General features: G+C 36.6%; 1 protein-coding gene across 1 annotated transcript in view; it reads left to right on the top strand.

Moving 5' to 3' along the window:
• PTGFR (prostaglandin F receptor) overlaps positions 1 to 23,363 on the top strand; it is a 36,260-nt gene that overhangs the window by 7,574 nt on the left and 5,323 nt on the right. The window contains exon 2 of the mRNA XM_060773789.2: positions 2,181 to 3,021. Within this exon, the coding sequence (XP_060629772.1) occupies positions 2,233 to 3,021 (789 nt within the window). The 5' untranslated portion in view covers positions 2,181 to 2,232. The remainder of the gene's footprint in view (positions 1 to 2,180; positions 3,022 to 23,363) is intronic.

Genomic DNA, 23,363 nt, shown 5'->3' with positions numbered 1-23,363 from the left:
GCAGGAGGGAGGAGGAAGAGATAGCAAGTTTCTTGTCGCACTTTTTGTGGGTATTCAGCCTCTGCCCTTCCAACATCCCTGTTGCCTCGACACTATAAGAGGGGTTTGCGAGACCAGTTACTCTCGATGCAACGGTGTAGTAACAGTGAGGCCACAGACTATTTTAATTATTGTGCACCACTGGTGGTCCATGGACCACAGGTTGGGAAACATTGGGCAAAACAACATAGCCAGATGCTTCGGTCACTAAATGAATATAGAGCAAGGAGAATTTGGATAGGAATCTGGCAGGAATAAGGTGGGTCCTCTTTGGGTCATTGTATGAAAAAGACAACAAACAACCCCAGAAGCTCGGTATTGCAGGTTTAACTTTCAATCACTAAAAGTATTTTGCCAAATATTTTCTTGATATGATTCTTGCTTTGTGGTCTATTGCCTGATTTCTCGTTCTGTATATTTCTCAGATAGGCCTAGTTTCTAAGCTCTTTCCAAGAAGTTGTTAACTGCTCTAAATCAACATCTGGCATCTATAGTGGAGTGGATAAGGGTGAGCAAGTGAAACTTGATGCAGACAAGACAAAGGGGTTCCTGACCAGGGAATAGGGATTCAGCCTGTGCTAAATGGGGTTATTCAGCCTGAAGCCTGGTGGCCCAGGTTTCAGTGGTGGCCAGGAGCCAAAGCTAGTTCACGAACAGCATCCATTCTGAAGAAAATGTGATATGATCATGTTAACATATAACTTGCTTACATGCCATTTGGATTACTGTAGTGTGCTCTATTGGGCTGCCTTGAAAAGTGCTCAGTAACTTCAATTGGCTTTAAAAATGCAGCCAGATTGTGCTGACATCAAGGAACACATATACTGGTGCTGGCATCAAGGAACACATATTTCCCTTTTTTGCAATAGTTCTACTGGCTGCCAGTTCATTTTCAGGAATAATTCAGAGTATTAGTTGTGACCCATAACACCTTAAACAGCTTGGGTCCAAGGGTTTTGAAGGATTGTATCTTTCTGTAAAAGCCCATTATGAATCCTTTGTCCAAATTACCTTAGGCTTATATTGTGGGAACAAGGGAGAGGGCCTTTTTCATTGCGGCTTTCACATTTTAGAATCCTTTGCTCTGGAAAGCTAGGATAGCTCTCTCCTTGCTTTCCTTTTATCAGCAAATAAAAATATTTCCAGTCCATCAGGTTTAAAGAAATTTATTGTGATACTTTTAACCTTGTGCTGTGGTGTTTTTATATAGTCTCTTAGTGAGGTTTCATGTCATAAAAATTGATTATAGCATTGAAAGGTGCTTAGTATTTCATAAACATTGATGTATCGTTTTGGTGATAAAATCGCTACTCTGTTACTACCTATGCATTTCTCAACTTTGACTAGAATCATGCATTGGTAAATATATGTATGACACATTGCTATGCTATCACTTAGCCAAGGAATTACCTTTTAAGTGTTGCAGCTCTTTTGAACATGTGTGTGTGTGTGTGTTGGGGGGGGGGTTGGTTACTGTCTGTCATAGCACATCCATCTATAGGGGAAAAGTCAGATGCATCTCCAATTAATCCCTTCTTTTCAATGGCAAGAAAAATTGTGATAATGCAAATGTTGCATTACTTAACATGTGGGTGGAGGTGGTTTGTTTCATGTAGTAAAGAAACCTTTGCAATGATGGAAAAAAGTGAATTCTGATGTTCTATATCAGTTACACCAACAGGATTTGGCTTTGTTGAAATATTTCAAATTTGACATGCACTGTTTGAATATTTGCTGGAAGCAATGATCACCTCATCTATGTTGTTTGCACTTGACTGTATGCATATACTTTTAATTGCACAAATCTTCTGTGTATCAGCTTTGCTATTGTAGGCTATACATTGTGCAGAATGACAGAGAGACCTGTTCTCTCTCCTAGCATTTTTTGAATGTACAATGAGATCTTTATTACTGCAAGGTTCAATCAGTTTTACTTCAAAATTATAATGCATGGGAGTTGCAGACTTAAGTAGCTATTGGTATGTGGAAATATGCACTAAGTATTAAGCTTGGTTGCACTTGAAAGGGGTGGCTGAATGTCTATTACAGAAATATTATACTTCTTGCTGTACATATCAAGTGAGATGAGCAATACATTGCATTTTCTTGTACTTTAAACAGACTTTTAAAATATGTTACAGATACCTGATGATTTCCTGAATATTGAAATGTTCTGAACCTGCCTTTCTGACGATGAACAATTCAAAACCATTGCCACTGACTGGAATTGGTCTGTTTTCCAATGCTACCTGCCACACAGAAAAGAAGATCTCTGTGTTTTTTTCCATCATCTTCATGACTGTGGGGATTTTATCCAACAGTCTTGCAATAGCAATTCTTATGAAGGCCTACCAGAGGTTTAGACAGAAGTCAAAAGCGTCCTTTTTGCTTTTTGCCAGTGGCTTGGTTATCACAGACCTGCTGGGCCATCTAATTGCTGGAACCATTGCAGTATTTGTATATGCATCTGATAAAGACTGGATTCGGTTTAACCAATCAAACATTCTCTGCAGTGTTTTTGGCATCTGTATGGTGTTCTTTGGATTATGCCCTCTTTTTCTGGGCAGTGTAATGGCTGTTGAACGCTGCATTGGAGTCACTAAGCCAATATTTCATTCAACGAAGATGACTTACAAGCATGTAAAAGTAATATTGACTATGGTATGTCTTTTTGCCATTTTCATAGCGTTGTTGCCTATACTTAGGTTAAGAGCCTATCAGATTCAAGCATCAAGGACTTGGTGCTTTTATAAAACAGAACATTTTGATGACTGGGAAGACAGATTTTACCTCCTACTTTTTTCATGCTTGGGTTTACTGGCCCTTGGTGTTTCATTCTTGTGCAACGCTGTAACAGGAATTACACTTTTAAAAGTCAAATTCAAAAGTCAACAAAGACAAGGCAGATCTCATCATTTTGAAATGATCATTCAGCTCTTGGCTATAATGTGTGTCTCATGCATTTGCTGGAGCCCATTCCTGGTAAGACTTTAAATCATTTTACCATTTTCTTAATACCTGTTTTCTTATGGACGTAATTAAGTTTGGCTTAATGCATTCTTCCTCCCCGTTGGCGCCTTTAAAAATCAGCATTCAGCACAGGAAAAGTTAATAGTTTGGATATTACTGTTTACCCTCTTGTTTCAATATAATAGTTTAAGTGATGCCAAAGGCTATTGCTAAATACAGGCAGTTCCCAAATTATGAACAAGATAGGTTCTGGAAGTTTGTTCTTAAGCTGAATGTAGTATGTAAGTCAGAACAGGTATATTTTTAAAATGTAATTTCAACCATTCTCTCTCTCTCTCTCTCACACACACACACACACACATGCACACACATACACACACACACTGTATATTAGTTTTGGATAGCATACAGAAGGATTAATATCCCTGTGATATTTCTTTTGCTGCCTGTGCCTCTGTTCAGAAGATTTCATCTCAATTTCTACCCCTGTGATAATTGCATATTCAAAAATGTGGCTTGTGGAAACAAAGATTGGGGAGTAAAGCTTCAGCTGAGAGCCACCTTTTCCCCATGATAACTCTGAATTTCCTTCTGAGGGGTAGATTTCTCTTACTTCCTGTTGTCTCTCCCCTGTTCCTAACTATGAGTCATTTGTAAGCCGACTGCTTGCAACTCTGAAACTGCTTGTACAATAGTTCTTTTCAGGTATGCTCTTTGTGGTGAGTGAATATAGGGCAAAACTCCAGCTGGACATGTGGTCACTGTGTGCATTTGTACAATTATGTCAGCTTTATGTCAGTGTCAATGTCATGAATCAATCCCTAGGAATCCTGGGATTTGTATATAGTATAAACTGTATAGGAAATTTATAGAAAGGCAGAGTATATGTGGCATTGTTTATGGAAAGAATGTCCCCTTTTAGTGTATTTCGGGAACAAAAAGTCTTATATTCCATTGAGTTTGACTAAAATGAGTAAAAAAGTAAAGTTTATTCAGATGGTAGTGATAACTAGGATGTACATTTATTTATTTATTTTACAAATGCAACTATGTTCTGAACTATAAAAAGCACTTGAACTGTAAGAAAGAAAGCAAGTAGGCATAAACAATAAAAACAGAAGAAACCATCAGTATTAGCAAAGAAACAAAACTATTTTGTCTCTTTTAATCCTCCATCGTGTCAAGCACTTGTTCCCTTGAAGAGTAACTTTACCTTATACTAAATATTATCTGTTACATAGTTTTAAGAAATAACACAGGCTTCAAAAATTGGATGTCACCAAAAGGCATGTTTTTAAAAGAAATTTGGCATTCTAAATCCAAAAATGTCTTCAGATGTTCACCATCAAATACAGTTTTGCATATCTTTGACATTTTTATGTTGGAAGACGAGATTGAATGAAATTAATAATGAAATTATTATTAAATTTGTGATAGAAATGTGAGCAGTAGGAAATTTTTAAAAGTTTTTCTGGCAATTTACTTTTTCAGAAGTAAATTGAAAAACAACAATAGTGCAGTATTGAAAAATGTTTGTTCACTGCAGGTTTAATAATTTTAAGGGAGTAAATATAGGCAGCCTGTAGGTTATAAACAAGATAGGTTCTGTAGGTTTATTCTTAAACTGAATTGGCATATATATTGGAACAGATACATTTTTAAGTGTAACTCCAGAGGTATCGTATGTGTGTGTGTGTGTGTATTCTCCCCATGATAACTATTTCAGGGATGAATTTCCATTCCGAGAGGTAGATTTCTTTCACTTCCTGTTGTCTCACACTAGGAGTCATTTGTAAGTCAGATGTTTGTAATACAATCCATGATTATCACACACCTTTATGTTACAATTTAAATTTTATATAACACTTTTATTTATATATAGTTTATATGTATTTGACTTACTTATTTTATGTATGTAAAAAATATATCGTAAAAATGAGTTTATTGTTCTCTCTGAAATTCCATATCTCATATAAAACAGTTGAGGGAAGTTTTACTGAGATGGGTTCAGAACTTCTTATCATTTTTAATTATGTTTCTTAGTGATCCAGAAAGAACAAGACAAAAGCAGTTTAAATGAGTACTGTGAATGAAGTAGTGTCAGTATGCTCATTATTGCACAAAAATTAAAAGTAGAATAAAAGGGCATAAACTTGAATGAAAAGGTTGCTGTTATTTTAATTTGAAACATAAACATCCTGTTAATTATAGTAAGTGAACACTCATGCTGAAGATTAAAAATCAAGCTAGAATAAGACACAAAACAATTACTGTGATGTAATAAAACTGCTTCTCCATTAATTATGTGCATTTCCCTTGGAGCACTACAGATCCAATTAATAGACTGTAACCCTTACCCTCTTCTGCTTTTCCTTGTCATTCATATGAAAATTAAATGAGTTTGGAAATAGTCACCAGGTAATTTCCATAGAGTTATGAAAATATTATAAAGCTTAGTTATAATAATGATAATTTTGTAAAAGAACTTTCCATACCTCAACAGGCCTCACCCTCTTTGTCTTCTCCTTCTCCTATTAGACATTTGTAAAGTTGCAACTACTTAATTACAAATCTATTATCTCCAAATGTTTTCTTTTTCTTCCCTTGTTCTCCCACCTACCACTAGAATTATTTTTTTACTAAAGCAAAATTCTGACATGTTCAATTCAAATCATTTGTTACTTGTTGGTTTGGGGCAAAATCCAAGGTATCAGATAACATATTTTGATGTATTTAAAATAACTTTATGCATTGTACATAGGAGATGTTATTTAATGATGGTGACAATCAAATATAGAGAGAGCTGAAAGCAAAGTAACAAGCAGGAAGTTTTTGAGAGATTAAAACATTCCTCCCAAATATTGAGATATTTGCCTTTTTGAAAAAAAGAACACACATATTAACTTGTCCCATTTAAATCAAAATAATTTTACCATTAAATATTTCATTAAGTACCATGGGAAATTATTAAACTTTTCAACTACTTTGCTAATTCTCGACTTATATCTCCTACCTAAGATCATTTAGCACAAAAATCTGGCTTAAAGGGTTCTGGAGCTTCTCCATTGATTATTCATACAGGGCGAGGGTGCACCAAGGCTGCCATTGCTGCATCACTGCTATCGAGCAACTCTATCTCAAAGCCCGGCTGACAACATAGCATTTATGGTCACATGGTTTAATGCTAGAGATGATATCATTAGAAATGCCAGGTTGCTAACAAGCCTCCTCCTAGACAGCTTGCTGGTGATGATGCAACTGTGTGCCCATTGATAGTGTGAACAACAGTGAGTGGATCAGATTGGATCCAGCTAAATCCAGCTACTCATATCATCAATCCAGTGGTACATGACTAGATGTGCAAATCTGGTCCATGCCTCATGTGGACTCCCCACAGCAACTGAGTGGTGAGTCCACATGATTTTGTCTTTTTGTATGTCTTTTTGTTTAGTTCTTCTTAGCAAAAGTGATGTGATTTACAGATTGAATTGTTTTATTTTTAATTTGTCTGTTGAAATAGCTTCGAGTACATAGGTTGAAAGAAAAAGAAATACATATTTTAAAAACAATAACAGTTAGTTAAACTAATTGTTGTTTCAATGTAATTTTGAGTGGGAGTGAGAAGTGAAATTCCATTGAATATTTGTAGTTAGACTTGCTTTTAAAAACAATGTGGCTGACATTTTAAGGAAAAAATAAAATCCTTTGATGTCATTTTGAGTAAAAATAGTAATATTGATACATCATGTTGGGTGGCTTCCATTGGGGATTCTGTGTAAAACAATACAGATAATGTTGATGAGGCAAATATTTCCCCTGTAAGATGTAAAGGTCCCTTACCATTTGCAGCCAGGATTGCAGGGCCTAGTCTGCCAGTTAGTTTGCAGATTAGGTGGGCCTGGCGAAACTGCAGTAGCCATTTTAGATCAGGGAAGGCACCATCTTAGAGAGAGTTTAGAGAGGGGGAGTGTCTTAGGCCTGAGTCAGCAGAGATTGACCAGGATTGGTTTAGAAAAGGGGGCGGAGTTTAGAGAGGTTTGGAGGGAAAAAGAGCCTTTTAAATGACAGAAAGGAGAAGTCAAAGATTAGGTTTTGAAGAGAAAGGATGTTTTAGAAGTTTGTGGTTTTAGAGTTTATCTATCTATAGATATTATTTCTCTATAGAGTTTGTCTATCATTGGTGGGGATCAGAATGATCTTTTATTGTAGGTGAACTATAAATCCCAGGAACTAAAACTCTCTAATGCCAAGGTCTATTTTCCCCAAACTCCACCAGTGTTTATTCACATTCGGCATGTTGAGTATTCATGGCAAGTTTGGTCCAGATCGATCATTGTGTGAGTCCGTAGTGATCTCTGACTGTAGATGAACTACAACTCCAAAACTCAATGTCAATGCTCTTCAAACCCTTCCAGTATTTTATGTTGGTCATGAGAGTTCTCTGTGATTGTAGGTGATCTATAAATCCTAGAAACCACAACTTCCAAATGACAGCATAAATCCCCTCCCAACCCCACCAGTAGTGAAATTTGAGTGTATTGGGTATTTGTGACAAATTTCGTGCAATAAATGAAAATACATTTTGCATAACATATTTACATTATGATTCATAATAGTAGCAAAATTACAGCTATAAGTAGCAAAAAAATAATTTTATGGTTGGGATCACCACAATTTGAGGAACTGTATTAAGGGGTCGCGGCATTAGGAAGTTTGGGAACCACCAATGTCAACTGAACACAGGAATAGCCATCTTCAACATAGAAACAGGAACAACCTAATGCACTTCAAAACTGACTATTCAGCAGATGGGACAAAAGCAGAAAGTGCCTCCATAACCATTGTTTATTATAGTATATGTACTTGGAAGCTTTTTTGACTGGAACCTACAGTATGGGTTTTACATCCATGACTTGGTATGACATGAATGATTAATTCCTTGGACTAACCTCTGCAGAACAGGTACTACAAATATTGTATGTAGTAAGTATCATTTTAATCCCTGCTATCTCCAAGTAGCACTGGGAAAGACTGATGTCTGAACCTGGTTGAGCTGCTACAAATTAAATGAAGTGAGCTAAATAGATCAGTGGTCTGATGGTATGTGCTGCTTCATACTTTCTAGTAGACAATTGTGTATGTTTAAAGAAACAGCATATATCTGGTAGTGAGGGTTTTGCATTAAAAACAAACAAACAAAACACAAAGTTTGCAGACTTGGTATTCTGTTAAATGTTCTTTGACCAGTAGCTGACCACTTGGAGTGCCTCTGGTGTTGCTGCAAGAAGGTCCTCCATTGTGCACGTGGCAGGGCTCAGGTTGCATTGCAGTAGGTGGTCTGTGATTTGCTCTTCTCCACACTTGCATGTCGTGGATTCCACTTTGTAGCCCCATTTCTTAAGGTTGGCTATGCATCTTGTGGTGCCAGAGCGCAGTCTGATCAGTGCCTTCCAAGTCGCCCAGTTTTCTGTGTGCCCAGGAGGGGTGTGAGATTGTTAATAACCATGCTCAAGAATCTGGAATGTCTCAATAGCAAAGTCTATGACTTTTCTGGACATGACTCATAGCAAGTCTGTGACTTTTCTGGACATGACATGATTTTAAAAATATAAGATGTTATACTATATATGTCAGTGATTTTCCTTAACAGGATTTTGCATTTTGCCACTACTACATCACCAACATGGGAAAATTTATTTGATGGGTTTCTGCTTATAAATAAGGGCTATCAGAAGGAAAGATATCTTAGCAGTCTTAATTCAAATTTATTTCAGTCATTAATTTATTGAGACAGCACTGAATTCATCAACAATGACAGGACTACAATGTTCTTGTTCAGGTTTATGGTCACATGGCTTGATGCCTGACCTGTTATGATGTCATGCTGATAATTATGATTTAGTGCTGCAAGAACAATCCATAGTAAGCGTCAGACTGATGTGCTCCATTCTTTTCCTATAAGGTAGCTTTGGAGGAGTTGAGAAAGTTTTGCTCCTAATTTAGATTATATCTCGAAGTGGGACCTGTCTGAACTCAGACAAACTGCTAATATTATCTACATTCTGTTTAAACAGGACAATCAACGGCCCAGCTTGATCGTATTGATTTCTTTCAGCAAACATAGTTAAATCTGAAACTGTAGATAAGACAGTTAATGTAAACTAGGAGCTTTCGATCTTCTGCAAGCCACACGAAAGCAGGGGAAGGAATGAAATAGCACATAAGCCAATGTCTTGGTGCAGTTCAGTATTGTAAAACAGGCTTTGTCCCTAACTGAGAGAAAAACACTTCCCTATTCGCACATAAATATATGATGGCAAGTATTTCATATGGAATTACAATTTCTTGCATTAAATACTTATACCAACACATTTGTTATTGCATGTTAATAATCAGTAGAACTTCAGAGTGAGTAATTCTGAAAGAAAATACTTTTGTTTGAAAAGACAAAGTTGAAAATTAAAAATGTATGACATTGTTCTGTTTAGACACCATTGTACAAAGAGTGATTTTGGCATGATAAACTATTAGAATATTCTTTAACTTTGGCTTGTTGATTCATTTTATACAATTAGTGCTCTTGAATTAATTTATTGTCTTTCTTAAATAACCGGTGCATTGTTAAATAATCTCTGTTAAATGAGACAGAACTTCAAAGTAAATGGGTTTGACAGCTAAAAGTTATGGACCCTATTGTATGTAGCACCAGTATTATTTATCTTTTCCTTCTTCTGGCCAAAAACCTGATTGTAGTTGAGTTTTCAATACATTTCCTTAAGAGACATTAAGCCAAGAAGACTAAGAAATCAGTGTACTAATTTGATTCTCTGTGAAGATAACTTCAGTGCATTGGAGCTTGGACACAGAGTATTAAACAATTACAACACTTAATCAGTTTCTCTAGGAATCTATTGACATATTGTATTCTGTGGCAGAATATTATATTTACTATATTTACTTTACTATATTTTGTTATTTTCTTTTTTTCGATAAGTTGATTTGGCATACCTATTTGCTCATGGACCTACAAGGATTGGAAATCCAAAACAGCCTGGAGGTTTAATATATTCCATATTACATTTATTGTACATAAAATGATGACCCTTTAGTTTTCAGTCTATATTATGTAAACTGGTTCCTAATTCAATTTGCTTATATGATCAATGCTATTAATGGTTACATCATTATAATCAGCAACAACCATATTATTATTGTTATTATTATTATTATTAACAACAGCAACAATAATAATCATAAGCCATTATGACTAACAACAACAGTATTAATTATAAGTATTATTATTAGCAAAAGCAATAATAGTAAGAAAAATCACCACCACCACCATCTTTCCCCAGGGTGGCATACAAATTAAACTAAGCAGACCATGGTTGTAACATGTAATAGATCAAACTTAAAATAAAATAAAGTACTGCAATTGCTGAAAACAATTTAGAACATGCAATTAAAAGTAATAAAGAGGACTTTAAAAGCAGTACATTTAAATAAGTATAGTACCCTCTTCTCTCTCTTACACACACACACACACACACACACACACAATGTTTGATGCTAAATGCTAAATATTTGTGCTATAGGTAACTCTATTTACAGTATAACAATCTGCTATTTATGGCTAAAGCTATAAATATCTGAAGCTGTCTTCATCCTACTGATTTACAGCTTACTGAATTTTCTAAAAGAGCAAATGATAGGATCTGTTACGTTGCTGATGATATTTTAGAGAAGTCTGGCGCCAACATTACAGATGCTAGCAGTCACCCACAACGTGAAAAATGCATTTCCTTCAGTACCATTCTTTGAAAGCAGTGTCCATCCGAACTCTATAATGGACAAACAGGGATCCTCTGTTCAAAAAGACAAATGAATACAAATTTATCATTCAAAATAGCAGTACCAAAATTACTGTTAGAAAATTTTAATTTTTTAGAGGAATACTGAAAAGAGAAGCCGTTGAATTAGTATATATTCATGAATCCCAAACTATAACCAGATTTATGAATAGAGACAATTGTTTTTTTGAATACCACATATATTAATATTTAGGTCCTCTCAAGTGTACATATAACGAAGGAATTTTGATTAGAGAAGTTACTACTTCAAGGGAATTTAACTAAGCTGAATATACAGTATTGCTTTGATACCTCAAGACTGGGGGCGTTTCCAAACAGCGCCATTGTGAATTTGTTAATGGGCCAAAGAGGAAGTCCACACACTACATTTAACAGGGGTAAACCCCCCAATTTAACTAAATACAAGAAATACAAACCAAATTAATAAATCCATGATTTTGGTGATGCTCAAAGTCATAGAACTGTATGCAAGTTTTTACGGTCTTCTGATGTCTTTGACGCATATTGCTGAATCTAGGTCAGAAGAAGAAGTGGTGGTGGGGAAACTTGATCTTTAAGAAATCTAGTTTGTATGTTTCCTTGAAGAAGAAAACTGAAGAATTTCAATGGGCCTATCAAGTTTTGTGATCATGGATACTGTGGGAAAGGACATACATAAAACATCATTCTCTCTCACTCACACACAAAAGGCCTTCTAAATCTGGGTAGAATTAATCTGTTGCAATATTAGAGAAGCCAGGTACTTAAGTTTTCCTTTTAATATAGATAAAATTAGCTTTTGGAGAATGGTAAAGATATATTAAAAGTAAAAAATCATAGCACTCCAGGGTCTTTTTACATAGATCAGTTTATGAGGAGTGCATGGCAAAGCCGATATTGTATACAATAGGAGGCGTCATGCTGTTCTGATTTGTTTTGGATGAATATTGATGTTTTTCATGCTTTTACCATAACCACAAGGCTGTTAGACTTTCACTGTGATTTTCAAATGAAAGCTGAGTTCTAAGGACACCAAACTGATTGTGTATGGCTGGGATAAAATGATTCGCAGATGTAATGTAAAATCTGGTGTTCTGCATTTTAAAACAAAACAGACGTGATTTTCTAAGCAATTCTTTGTGAATAAAATTTTTAACATTTAAATGTTGCTTTGATCAAACATTAGATGAACCCTGTTGATCAGTCAATTGTTGAATCATGGCTCAACAAGAAGGTAAATCCTATTGATCGTGGTTCTATTCTAGTCATAACTAAAAGCAGGATTTATAATACAATTGCAGATATTCTGTTATTGTTTATTTTGAGGATGGTGGACTTATTTGTCTGGGTAGGGTTAGACTAAAATGGTCCAGCAGGAATCCTGTTATCCAAATCTTTTAAACCACTGTAACCATAGGTTCTGTAAAAATCTGTGTGAATTCTAAGTGCATGCAGATTAATGCAACACTTTATTAATGGATTTCCTCTAAATGACTTATTCTACCATGAAATCACAAGGTCAGAAGCTGCTTATTTCAGACTGTATGGACTTTGACATTTATGCAAGAGACTGAAGTCTGTTCACATTTTGAAAATGGGGTGTGAATAAATATTTAATATACAGTATTGAAAAAAGTTCCTCACCGGAAACTCAAAAGGTATGGAACCAGGGTCTTTTTACATAGATCAGTTTATGAGGAGTGCATGGCAACCTGACTTCCCTTGGAAGCAAATTCCACAAGCTAGTGTTGCTACATAGAAAGTTCTGTTATGTGTGCCTCCTAACAGTGCTTGATGATCCAATGTTCAATCTGGACCAAACCTGGCACAGATAGACAACATGGCCAACAGGCCTGGTTTGGCTCTCCAATTCTCCCCAATTGACCTACATTTCTGAGAATGGTAGTTCACCCACATCATTATGTATTATCTGATGGGAGCATTCATAAATGACAAAATCAAAGACCTGCTTTTTCTAATAATCAGTGTTACTAAGAAGGTATCAATGCCACCAATAAAATGTAAAGACGTGGTGTTAATCCCACCAAATGGGACCACCAAAAATGTAAGAAAGTTCCTAGACTGCTATTAAATTAAACTGCCACCAATAAGTTTAGAGACGCTGGTCTTAAAGTCTCTATTTATCCCTATTTGCGTTGTGAGGTAACTTTGGTAGAGTGGAATGCACCGAACGTAAAATCAATGGAGGAGGCAGATTTAAAATACAAAGAGAACAAGTTTATTATTAAACAAAGCGTAATTGTTGCAATATTGAGATGTTGAGCTTGGCATATGCTTGATGGTTACAATATGGCTTGGTTTGAGATACATTCAGGCTTTAGATGTTACAATCTTATAAACTCCTTCTTCAGTGAAGTGCTTTATTATTTCAGTGTTCCCTGTTGTGAATATTCACACTGTTTGTCCTATACCGGATCAAACCACTGATCTCCAGTCTTCCACTACTGGCGATCCTAAAACCCCCTCTGTTAGATTCTTTTTTTAACTCAAGCAATCTAACGAGGTTTCCCTTCAGCTACCTTGCTGAAGAAATATTCACAAACACTAAAACTAACTGAATCTATACTGCTTCACACCACAGAGCCCTAACTGACTCTGCCCTCTTCTCAGGGTCTCATCCTCCTGACTGAACTATTCTCTCAGAGTCCCTATCTGACTCTGCTACCCTCTCAGGGTCTCTTCCTCCTGACTAAACTACTTTTCCAGAGTCCTATCTGACTCTGCTCCTCCTCTCAGGGTCTCTTCCTCCTGACTGAAAATTAACTGTCACTTTCAAACCTTTTTCTCCTTAAGCTCCGCCCACCTCCTCTTCTTGCCTTGTCACCATGGCAACCTATCTCTCACAGCTAGGACATGGCAACCAATGTAAAACATAAATACAGTTTAAACACATTATAAATAACACTTTATAATAAACATATCTCTACACTAATTAACTAAATTATATTACTTATAACCCAAAAACAAATAATGCCTTTTTCAAATAATCAAGCCATTGCCGGATACCCAAGCTAGTAGATACATAAAAGGTATAAAAGGTAAAACAGTTACTTTTTCTTGGGTTTCATCCCCGAACTGCACAAGTTTCTTATGTCATCAAGTTTCTAGTCCTCAATGAGTAGCTAGGCTAGAGACAGGGCTAAGCTGAGGGATTCCTTTCCCCACATCCCTATGAATGTTTCCCAAAAGGGCCTTGTCTTTCCTCTTCCTGCTAGCCACTGTCTCCTCCCCCTTTGATATATAGTAATGGAATTTCAGTGAGGGAACTTCCTCTTAAGTTTAAACTGCTCTGGGTTGACCATGCGGTCTCCACCATTTTAAGGTCTTCTCCTTTTCCTTTCTCCCTGTGAGGATGCACATTTTGCCTCTCTCTAGGCAAAATGTAACTGCATTGGTATTTTTGCCTTTTACCTTCTTTCGAAGATGAGATTTAGTACAACTAGTTAGCTCCAGGACTTTTCTATCAAGAATGTATTTCTTTTTACTTCAATAAATATTTTGAACCAGAGTTCTGACTCTGCAATCCGGAGCCATCCAAAGGAATAGAAACCTTCCCTTGCTCACTAGGGTTAACTGCTGGTTATGGAGTTTATTCCTAGTGCTCTGCTATATTTTGGTGGAAATGCCCCAATTTAGGATTATTTTGAGCCGAACAGCTCAGATACCCCTACATTTTGCAATGGCACCTTTAGACTAACACAATGATCATTTATAGGACAGTGGTGAGTTTTCATATCATTAATGAAACGTCTTTGTAATGCTGTAGAAACTTTGCAAAATACAGGCTCTGTGTGAGGAACTGCTGTAGTTGTGTGTACATGTGAGTGTGTATGTATGCATATATCCAAGTTGCCACTTGACTTTTATTGACCACATAAAATTCATAGTGTTTCGTTAGGCAAGGAATATTCCTTGACAGGCCTTCATCTAAGTACCCACCAGGAAGCTTCCAGGAAGATATGGAATCTGGTGGTTTCAGGATATTATATTGGATAGTAAATGCAGCATGCACTTGCCAACCTGATCGACTTGAGGAGTCCACTCCTCCCAACAGTGTTGACCTTGAGTTGACCACATCACCACCATTTTAATTGAAAATAGGCACGATGTTATGAGAAATAGAAGCCCCTTCTGGATGATCTGGGGTGATTTTATGGTTTTTCATCTTAGGAAGGCTGCACAACTACTTTTGCCCCTAAAATTGTGGGAAGGATATTTTGATCCAAGAAAATCTTGGGGACTGAGGATGTATGTGGGGATCAGGACAGAAGGGTCACATGGGCAGCCCATCCCTGTTTTCCTGGCTTTGGAAGTAAAGTTATTGTTCCATTTTTGTATTTATTATAGGATAAAATTGTCAAGACTATGCAGGTATGGTGGTTTATGAAGCATTCTTTCCCTTTATGGAGCTACAAACATGTGCATAAAGTTATTATGAATATACAGTTGGTTCTTTCTAGTTTGGTTATGTATAATATTAGTTTTGTATCACAGTCCAATAATTTTGTGCATGTAAAAGACTTCAGACACACTGGCCCTCTAATTTAAAAAGTGTGAATGTATGGCTTTTACATAGAATATCAGTCCATCAATGGAAAGAAATAGGGTTGTGTGATCATGTAGATAAATCAATTTAAATGAAAAGAAACTATTTTAATGGACTGGAACTTGAAAAACTTGATTTTACATCCTGACATTTTACTATTTTTTTGCCATATTTTCTAATATATTACTTGAAGCATTTTTAGTATTATATGTAATCTAGATATATTTTTCTTATACCTTAAAATGTGTGTCATATCCTATTATGTTTACAATAACAAACAATAGAAAATTGTTTTTCAAATGGTGCCATTTCTTTTTTGTCTTCGACATTCCTTCTGTTAAAATAGTTTTATTCTTAGATAGTAAAGACCTTTGTTGTGTGGAGTGCTTTGTGAATAACATGCTAGTTTTTTGGTTTTCCCTCCATTGGAAACACTCCAGTTACAAAATTAAGAGGAAGAAAATGCCCTAAGGTCACAAATCATGAAAATTTCTACCTTTAAAAATCTTGAGTAGAAAATATAATCAGTAGGAAAAGTATATTTTTCATTATAGCATGTTCTTACTTTGTTATTTTGAAGTGGCACAAGAGCTCTTGTTCACCAGCAGTTGTTTACTCTCGATCATCGAGGGGGAAAAAAAAAGAGAGAGAGAATAATATGGTGGTAGTGGAGAGAATATATTTGATGAAAGAGTCTCTTCCAGTAATTCAAAGTATCTCTTCTGTTAGAAGATCTTTTCTTAAAAAAGAAAAAAAAACTTATTTATTTGAAATGAAAAAATCCCATATCTCCCAAGTAGTCACTGTTCTGATCTTTACTACTATATAGTTAAGATTAATTCCCACAAGAACCTAATTAGGAAGTGATTTTCTCTTATTTTTGATGAAGAGACAATCTTTTTTTCCATACTTTACAGGATCTAGCACTTTCTTATTCATTCCTTTGTAAGATCACTACCATTCATGCATTCTTATTACTTTTTCACACCTGCTTTCCAACTTATTGGGAAAGAGAAGAAGAAAAAGAAATGGTCTCATTACTAATAATTACCAGCTTCATTTGAAAGTAAGTTGAAGATGACAAATTGCACTTGATCAGCTCTATTATGGATGCCCTAATGGAATAATACCCCTCTTTCTTCTTCTCCTTTTCCTCCAGCCCTAGAATTCAGATGCATATATGTTTGGGACATAAAAGATGGCTTTCTTACCACTCTTATCACCTAGGATACTTGCAGCACAGTTGATCCATGGAGCCCCATGCCGGCCATCACACAACACATACTCACTTCCAGCAGGGCTCTGTCAGTCAACTGTGGCAAGCATCCTAACGTTCTTTTCCCAGAACACAGGAGGCTTCCCGTGTTCCATAGAGAGAAACCGGGCCTGCACATGTGATGGGGAAGCATCGCTGTGGGCAAGGCGGGATGCCCTGAAGTTTCGCCAAGGAGGCTAGCAAATTGCCTTGCTTTTTCCTCATCAATGTGATGAGGTTCTTAGTAACTACTCCAGGCTGGAGAATTCAATGATATGTACAGGAGCCAAAGGATGCCCTTTCCTTTTCAGCTTTTGTCTTTACATTTAAGGATATAATACATAGTTTAACCAGATGATGTATAAGGGATTTTTCTTGGTGAATAAAATGGCAGGGGATTTTTGATTTTATTCTCAAATGGTTTTATTTTTATTAAATTATTCCATTTTATATTTTAACCTGTATTTAAACTTAATTTATCCATTTTAATTGTTTGCTGCCTTGAACCCCACTTTTTGAGTGGAATGGGTGAGTGGGCGAGAAAGACAGGAATCAAACCAAATGAATGAATATATTCTCAGCAGTGAAACCAGGCCTATGGAAGAGGGAAAATTTAATGTCAATCTGCTCTTCCAAAAATGTGCTTTTGGGTGTCATGGGGCTGTCAGTTATACTGGTGGCACAGGAATTGCTGATGGAAAGGGGGCGAGAAATTTCATTTTTTCATTTTCAGTAGGGAGAATCCATTGGCCTTTTGACAGCTTCTGCAAATTCAAAAACTCCCATTCCTGTAATGGCATATTTGGATCCAGCCCAGTATAATTGTTGATTTCCTACTTCCACCCAAACATATGTTTTCTTAATCTGTGAATTGTGTAATGAAAAAACTACACTTGCCTCTCCTCAATCTCTGTTTTGATATCCATGAATTCAATTATTCATGGACTTGCCATTGCTCTGCGCTGGCCAATTTACTTTTTCTAGAACAGAAGCAGCACTTGGCTCAGGTTCCTTAGTACATAAAAATAGGACTATAGTCTGAAGTTAAGGCTCTCCAAAACTTGGCACTGCCTATTTCCTATCCATATGGGGTAAGGAGCAAGAAAAATTAGTGCTGCACATTACAAATCCCCAGGTTTGAAAGAAGCACACACCCCGCTGCTTTCTCAACTTAAGCAGACAAGATCATTGACAGCTTCTGGAGAGAGGGCAGAGAAAGTGTTTCAGCATTTCCAGTCATGGACTAAAGTCTCAGACTGTGGCATTTTTCTCTGTGCTGAGACAGCCGGGGTGAGGGGCGGGGTGAGGGTGTGATTTGGTACTCCTTTCCTCCACCTCTTGAAGTTGGGTTTCTGTGGCAATGTGAATATAGCAGGTCCAGCTTCAGGAGATGGGTGGCAGTTGTGATGACCCCACACAAAACCCAGGTTGCTATATGAATGTGCATACTGCTTTGGGAGGAGTGCATCAAGGTCCAGAAGCCAGGCATGCAATGTTTTTGCTTGCTTCCATCTAGGGAAAGTCCCCCAGCTGTTTGTTTGAGGAAAAGCACTTGGGAGCCTTGTCCCCATCTCCACTATATTCACGATTTTCCCACAGTCATGCGGGTCCTGGGCCCATATCTTCTGCAAATGCAGAGGCCTGGCTGTACTGACATTTTAAAAAAGAGCCAGTCATAATCATGATCATCATCTCTATTAATATTAAGGTTGTTATCTTGCAGAAAGAGAAATAAATAATGATATGAAAATTGATTTTTTTCTCCTATTACTTTCAGACCACAGAGTAAAATATTTTCACAGGCTGACTTGTTCAGAATTTGCAGTCACATAAATTGTCTGCGTCAGTTTAAAATGAAAATATTTATGTACTCCATCTTGGTGTTGTAATAGTGATTCACAAGTCTGCCATTTCATGTATTGTACAGCTCTCTGCAAATAGTAATTTGAGTGTCTTCACGGGTCAGAAAGTTTAAGCATTTTAGAAAAGACATTGAATAATAGACTTTAAAGTGTGATGTTATCATAGACTCAACACCTTCAGATTATAAACAATGTGGTAAAACTTGGAAATAGCCTTTCTAAAGCAAAATAAAGGGGCTTCCAAAGTTGCTTCTCAGAAAATATGACATGCCCAAACTATAAAACTATAGTTACATGTTGGAAGGCACCCATAACTGAGCAGTAGTGAAATCATTGTTTGGGACATCATCCTGCCATTGCTCAATTATGGCCATCTTCAGCATGATGTTATATTAATTCTTCAGTGTAACTGTTCAGGTTCCAGAGCAATGCCAAAAAACCTGTTATTCCAATGATATTTTCACTTTTCAGGATTGTCCATCATAGTTATTTTTTTTCTACCGTTTTCTGTATGCATTGTGATGTATCAGAAATTGAAGGATCATTCACTTGAAAAACCATGATACCATAAATGTAGGTGATCCCGTTGCAAGTATTTCACATTAGTCTCATTCTGATGTGGCCAAAATGTCATCTGATAACCATCTTCCTAGTGATGAGCAATTCTGTGACTTCAAAGATGACAGATACACAGCCTTCTGCCAGGGCTGTATTCAACATTTTTTATTGCCTTGCTATCATCTTCAAATAAATAAGGGCATTGGATAAAATTTAGCAAGGAATAGGAATGACTATTTTAAGAGGTTTCTACAGGGAGATTGGGTATTTTCACCATTATATTTAGAAGTTCATTATAATATTCATGGCTTTTGCACACATTTCTTCCTTTTTCTACATTAGCACTTCATGTTGTCTCATGATTAGTCTGTTGAATCTGACATCTTATAATCACGCTACTTTTGAATATCTTGTACTTTAGGACTCCACTTTTCTCTTTCAACCTAATTACAAAAAAATGTGAAGAAGCTGTAAACAGAGTCTAACCAGGAAATGAACTTTTTAGCTTTTCTACAAAACCCAGAAATCTTTAGTATAGATGCTTGAATACAGGGAATTATAAGGGTCACAATCCTATACTAAGTTATATTTTATAGGCTTGGGTACAGCAATAGTAATATCATGCTATATATGAGGTTTGTACTCATTAAACATCTATATGCTTCTCTCAATACACTAAATCAGGGGTTCTCAAACTGTGCTCTATGGATCCCTTGGGAGCTCTGAGAGTGATAGTGAGGGGCTCTGTAATGCTATGCTGCTTCCCGCCTCCTCTTTCCTCCTGAAATTAAAGGACACAACCCCCCCCCCCCACCGCCCCGACTTTTTCCCTTGCCACCAACATCCTTTCCCCTGGATTGGATGGCTGCTGGAGGTCTTCCACTGAAATACTGTTAATTTTTTGTTGGTTAAAATTGGTCTTTATTTTAAACTTCACACTGTGTGAATTAGTTCACACAAACACTCTCCACCCATCTGCCACTGGCCTGGCTCATGCCTGATATATATAGAATATATATATAATACAATATATAAACATTTCTTGGCACTCCACAAGAAACTTTTGCTTCAGAAAGGGTTTACTATTATTCAGTGCATATATCAATGCATATAGCCTCCATTTATGTGATCAAAATGGAAGAGAAATTTGGCATGAGAATAAAGGAGACGCAGGTACTATTAACTTGACTTGCCCTGATGTATTGATTTTACGTGAGAGTCTGCTATTCTCCATATACTCCTTATAACTGAAATTTGACTACAACAAAAAGCTTGGTGGTTAGAAACCATTAATGCACTAACTTCCTATATAGATTGAAAAATGCTAGCATATAGGGAATACATTTTAAAAGGAGGAAACAGTAAATTTGTTTCCTTATTTCCTATTTTCTCATCTATTAAGTGCCCCTGGAATGGAAATAGAAGCATGCTTTGAAATGCATCCAATAAATCAACATGAAAAAACACAATGAACACTCACAGTAAAACTACCCAAATTGTCCAGCAGTGTGTCTTTGTACAGTGGCTGTATCTGCATTCAGAGATCTACATCCAAGTCTACGTTGCCGAATCTCTGTCTTTTCAAAAACAAATCTTTATAACATTGACATCAACATAAAATCAACAGAAACAAACAGTACATTATTAATCAAAAACAAATCTTAACACTAAAAACAAATAACAAATGTCCATTTAAAAATAAAATAAGCCCAATCCCACCAGTTCTACTTCTACCACCCACACCTAACAATCTCTATTTTGTCCTCCCACTCACTTAGGCATATTACAGACTTGACTTCCCAACCCACTAGACGAAGGGATCTATTATCATGCTATAAAACTCTTCTTGTTATCGCTCAAGTGCATTTAAACTTCTGATAAAAAGCCCATACTGTAAATTAATCTTCAAATTCCCTGAGTTCTGTTTCCTTTCTACACAGGATAACAGTGGCTTCCAATATTTTACAAAGTTATTCACATACTTATCTTTTTTTATCATTAAAGACAATGTATTCAACTCAGCCAGTTCAAAGATTTTAATTGACTCTTCTTTGTCAGAAAATTGCACTTTCTCATTTTTGAGCATAAAGCTTTAATATTATATAGTATAGTACCCCATGATTCACCTCTATGGTTTGATCATATGTAAGTTATAATGAAAATAATTTTAAACTTAACCGGGTTTATGTTCTAAAATTATCTTTCAGTGCTGTCTGGATCAGTTTCTAATTCTTCTTTGCCTTTTCAAAAGTCCACCACATAGGATGTTCTTCATTTTCCCATTTCCAACGTAATTTATTTCTCAAGATTATTCATTACTTTGAAGTTCTTAAACTTCATATATTTCATCATTTTCCCCACTTCTTTCACCATCCAAATCAATAACTGTGCCTGAAGTAATTTTATTCTTTAAATGTTTTCTTATTATTGTCTTTTAAAAAAATCATCTTCTATTCTCTTAATATCTTTTATTATTTTTGTTGCCCTTCGCATCTGTTTTTATAATCTCTCATACTTGTTGAATAAAGAAGCTTCCTTCTTATAACTTTTTTGAAGTGTTTTCTTATTTTGAGTCCCCCCCCCCCCTCCCCGAATTCCTCTTCCATCTGAGACTGCCACATAGTATGCTGGACCAACAGAAAGCAAAGGAGTAACCTGTATTTTGTCAATTGTATGATGCCATCAGTAGAAAGACATGATCTAATTTCAGTGCAACCACCATCACCAAAAATCCACCTGAGATTCTAAGAGTCACCCATTTTGGAGATGTTTATACAGGGAAAAAGTGTGCCTTAGAATGGGAGAAACACAGCTTTTTGGATTAAGGGACATTTTGGATTTCAGAATTCCCAAAGAGGGATGATCAGTCTGTACCAAGGAAGTTCACAATTGAGTTGCCATAACTTTAAGAGACTACTAGATGGTGCTGGTGGCTAAGCCATTACACTGCTTATTTTTCCCCCTAGTACCTTCCTCTTTTGATTCTGCTATGTTTATTCACACTTGTCCTTCACTCTGGCAAGGTGCTCTGCCCTTCCAGTACTGAGTGCAGGATAAATCTAGAGGTTTTATTGTCTTTGCAAAGGCTGGGAGCTCCTGTCACACCACACTTACCATAGGAATCAAGTTTCCTTGTGGAAATGCCAACACTGATCCCAACCAGCCATGGAGCTCCTAGCCAGCACTGGTAACCTTGAATACAGAAGGTGCAACCTGGAAGAAGATGGGGAAGGGGATCACCACCTTCCTTCTTCTTTGTCACTGCATGCCTCTGCTGACGTCAGAATGGCCTTTCAAGCCCTAGATAGTTCAGGTCCTGGATGTTTGGCCAACTGCATCCCTTTGTACGAGTCTGCCTGAGCCCCGAGATCTTCAGGAGAGGCCCATCTCAAGTTTGGTTGGTGGGAATGAGAGAGCAAACCTTCTCAGTGGCTACTCTGGAACTGTGCCCAGGGAAGCCAGAATGGCCCCCTTCCTCCTGTCCTTCAGACTGCAGGTTGAGATCTTTTTATTCAGGTAGGCTTTTAAAGAAGAAGGTGTGTAAGATCCTATGGGGCTGCTGTGATTTTATATGTTTTGAATTATGCTTAATACTACTTATTAATTTTATATTGGTACATTTAAAGTTGTATTTTAGTGCTTTTAGTTATGGCCTGCTTTAAGTCTTCGTATGGAGAGAAAAATCAGGATATAAATAAACATAGTAGTAGTAGTAGTAGTAGTAGTAGTAATAATAATAATAATAATAATAGGGTGGCCGTAATATCGAGGAGGTGGCACAGAGTTCTGTAGCTGTTAGGGAACAGTGGCAACAAAAGTGAAGGCCATGTGAAGGTCCAGCAGGGCCCAGCTTTCATTGTGGTTTGGCCACATGGGACACTAATGTGGCCACCTCTGGGGCCAGTTTGGATAATTTCTGTTCCAGACCGACCACTCATTAACACGCTAGTGTAGATTCATCCTTTGTAGAAGTCAAAAGTCAGATTGAATACAGAATTCAGAGAACTGTGGATTTTATAAATCAGTACTCACTATTTCACTACCTTGTTCATGGTGGAAAATATGAAAGATCTTACCAAGGTTACAGAATGTTGGTGAACATATATATTAAATGAAACACAATTTCTTTAAGTGGAAAACATAGAAAAAAGAGTAAGTCATTGAAGAAAAGTATAATTTGAATCACTGTTTTTGCAGCAGCGCCAACTTATATTTTCCTTTTGCATATTGTGACATGCACCTTTATAATAAACAGATAGCTG

This window comes from Anolis sagrei, chromosome 4 (assembly GCF_037176765.1).
Source record: "Anolis sagrei isolate rAnoSag1 chromosome 4, rAnoSag1.mat, whole genome shotgun sequence".
Lineage (NCBI taxonomy): Eukaryota > Metazoa > Chordata > Lepidosauria > Squamata > Dactyloidae > Anolis > Anolis sagrei.
This window is presented reverse-complemented; position numbering and strand designations above follow the sequence as displayed.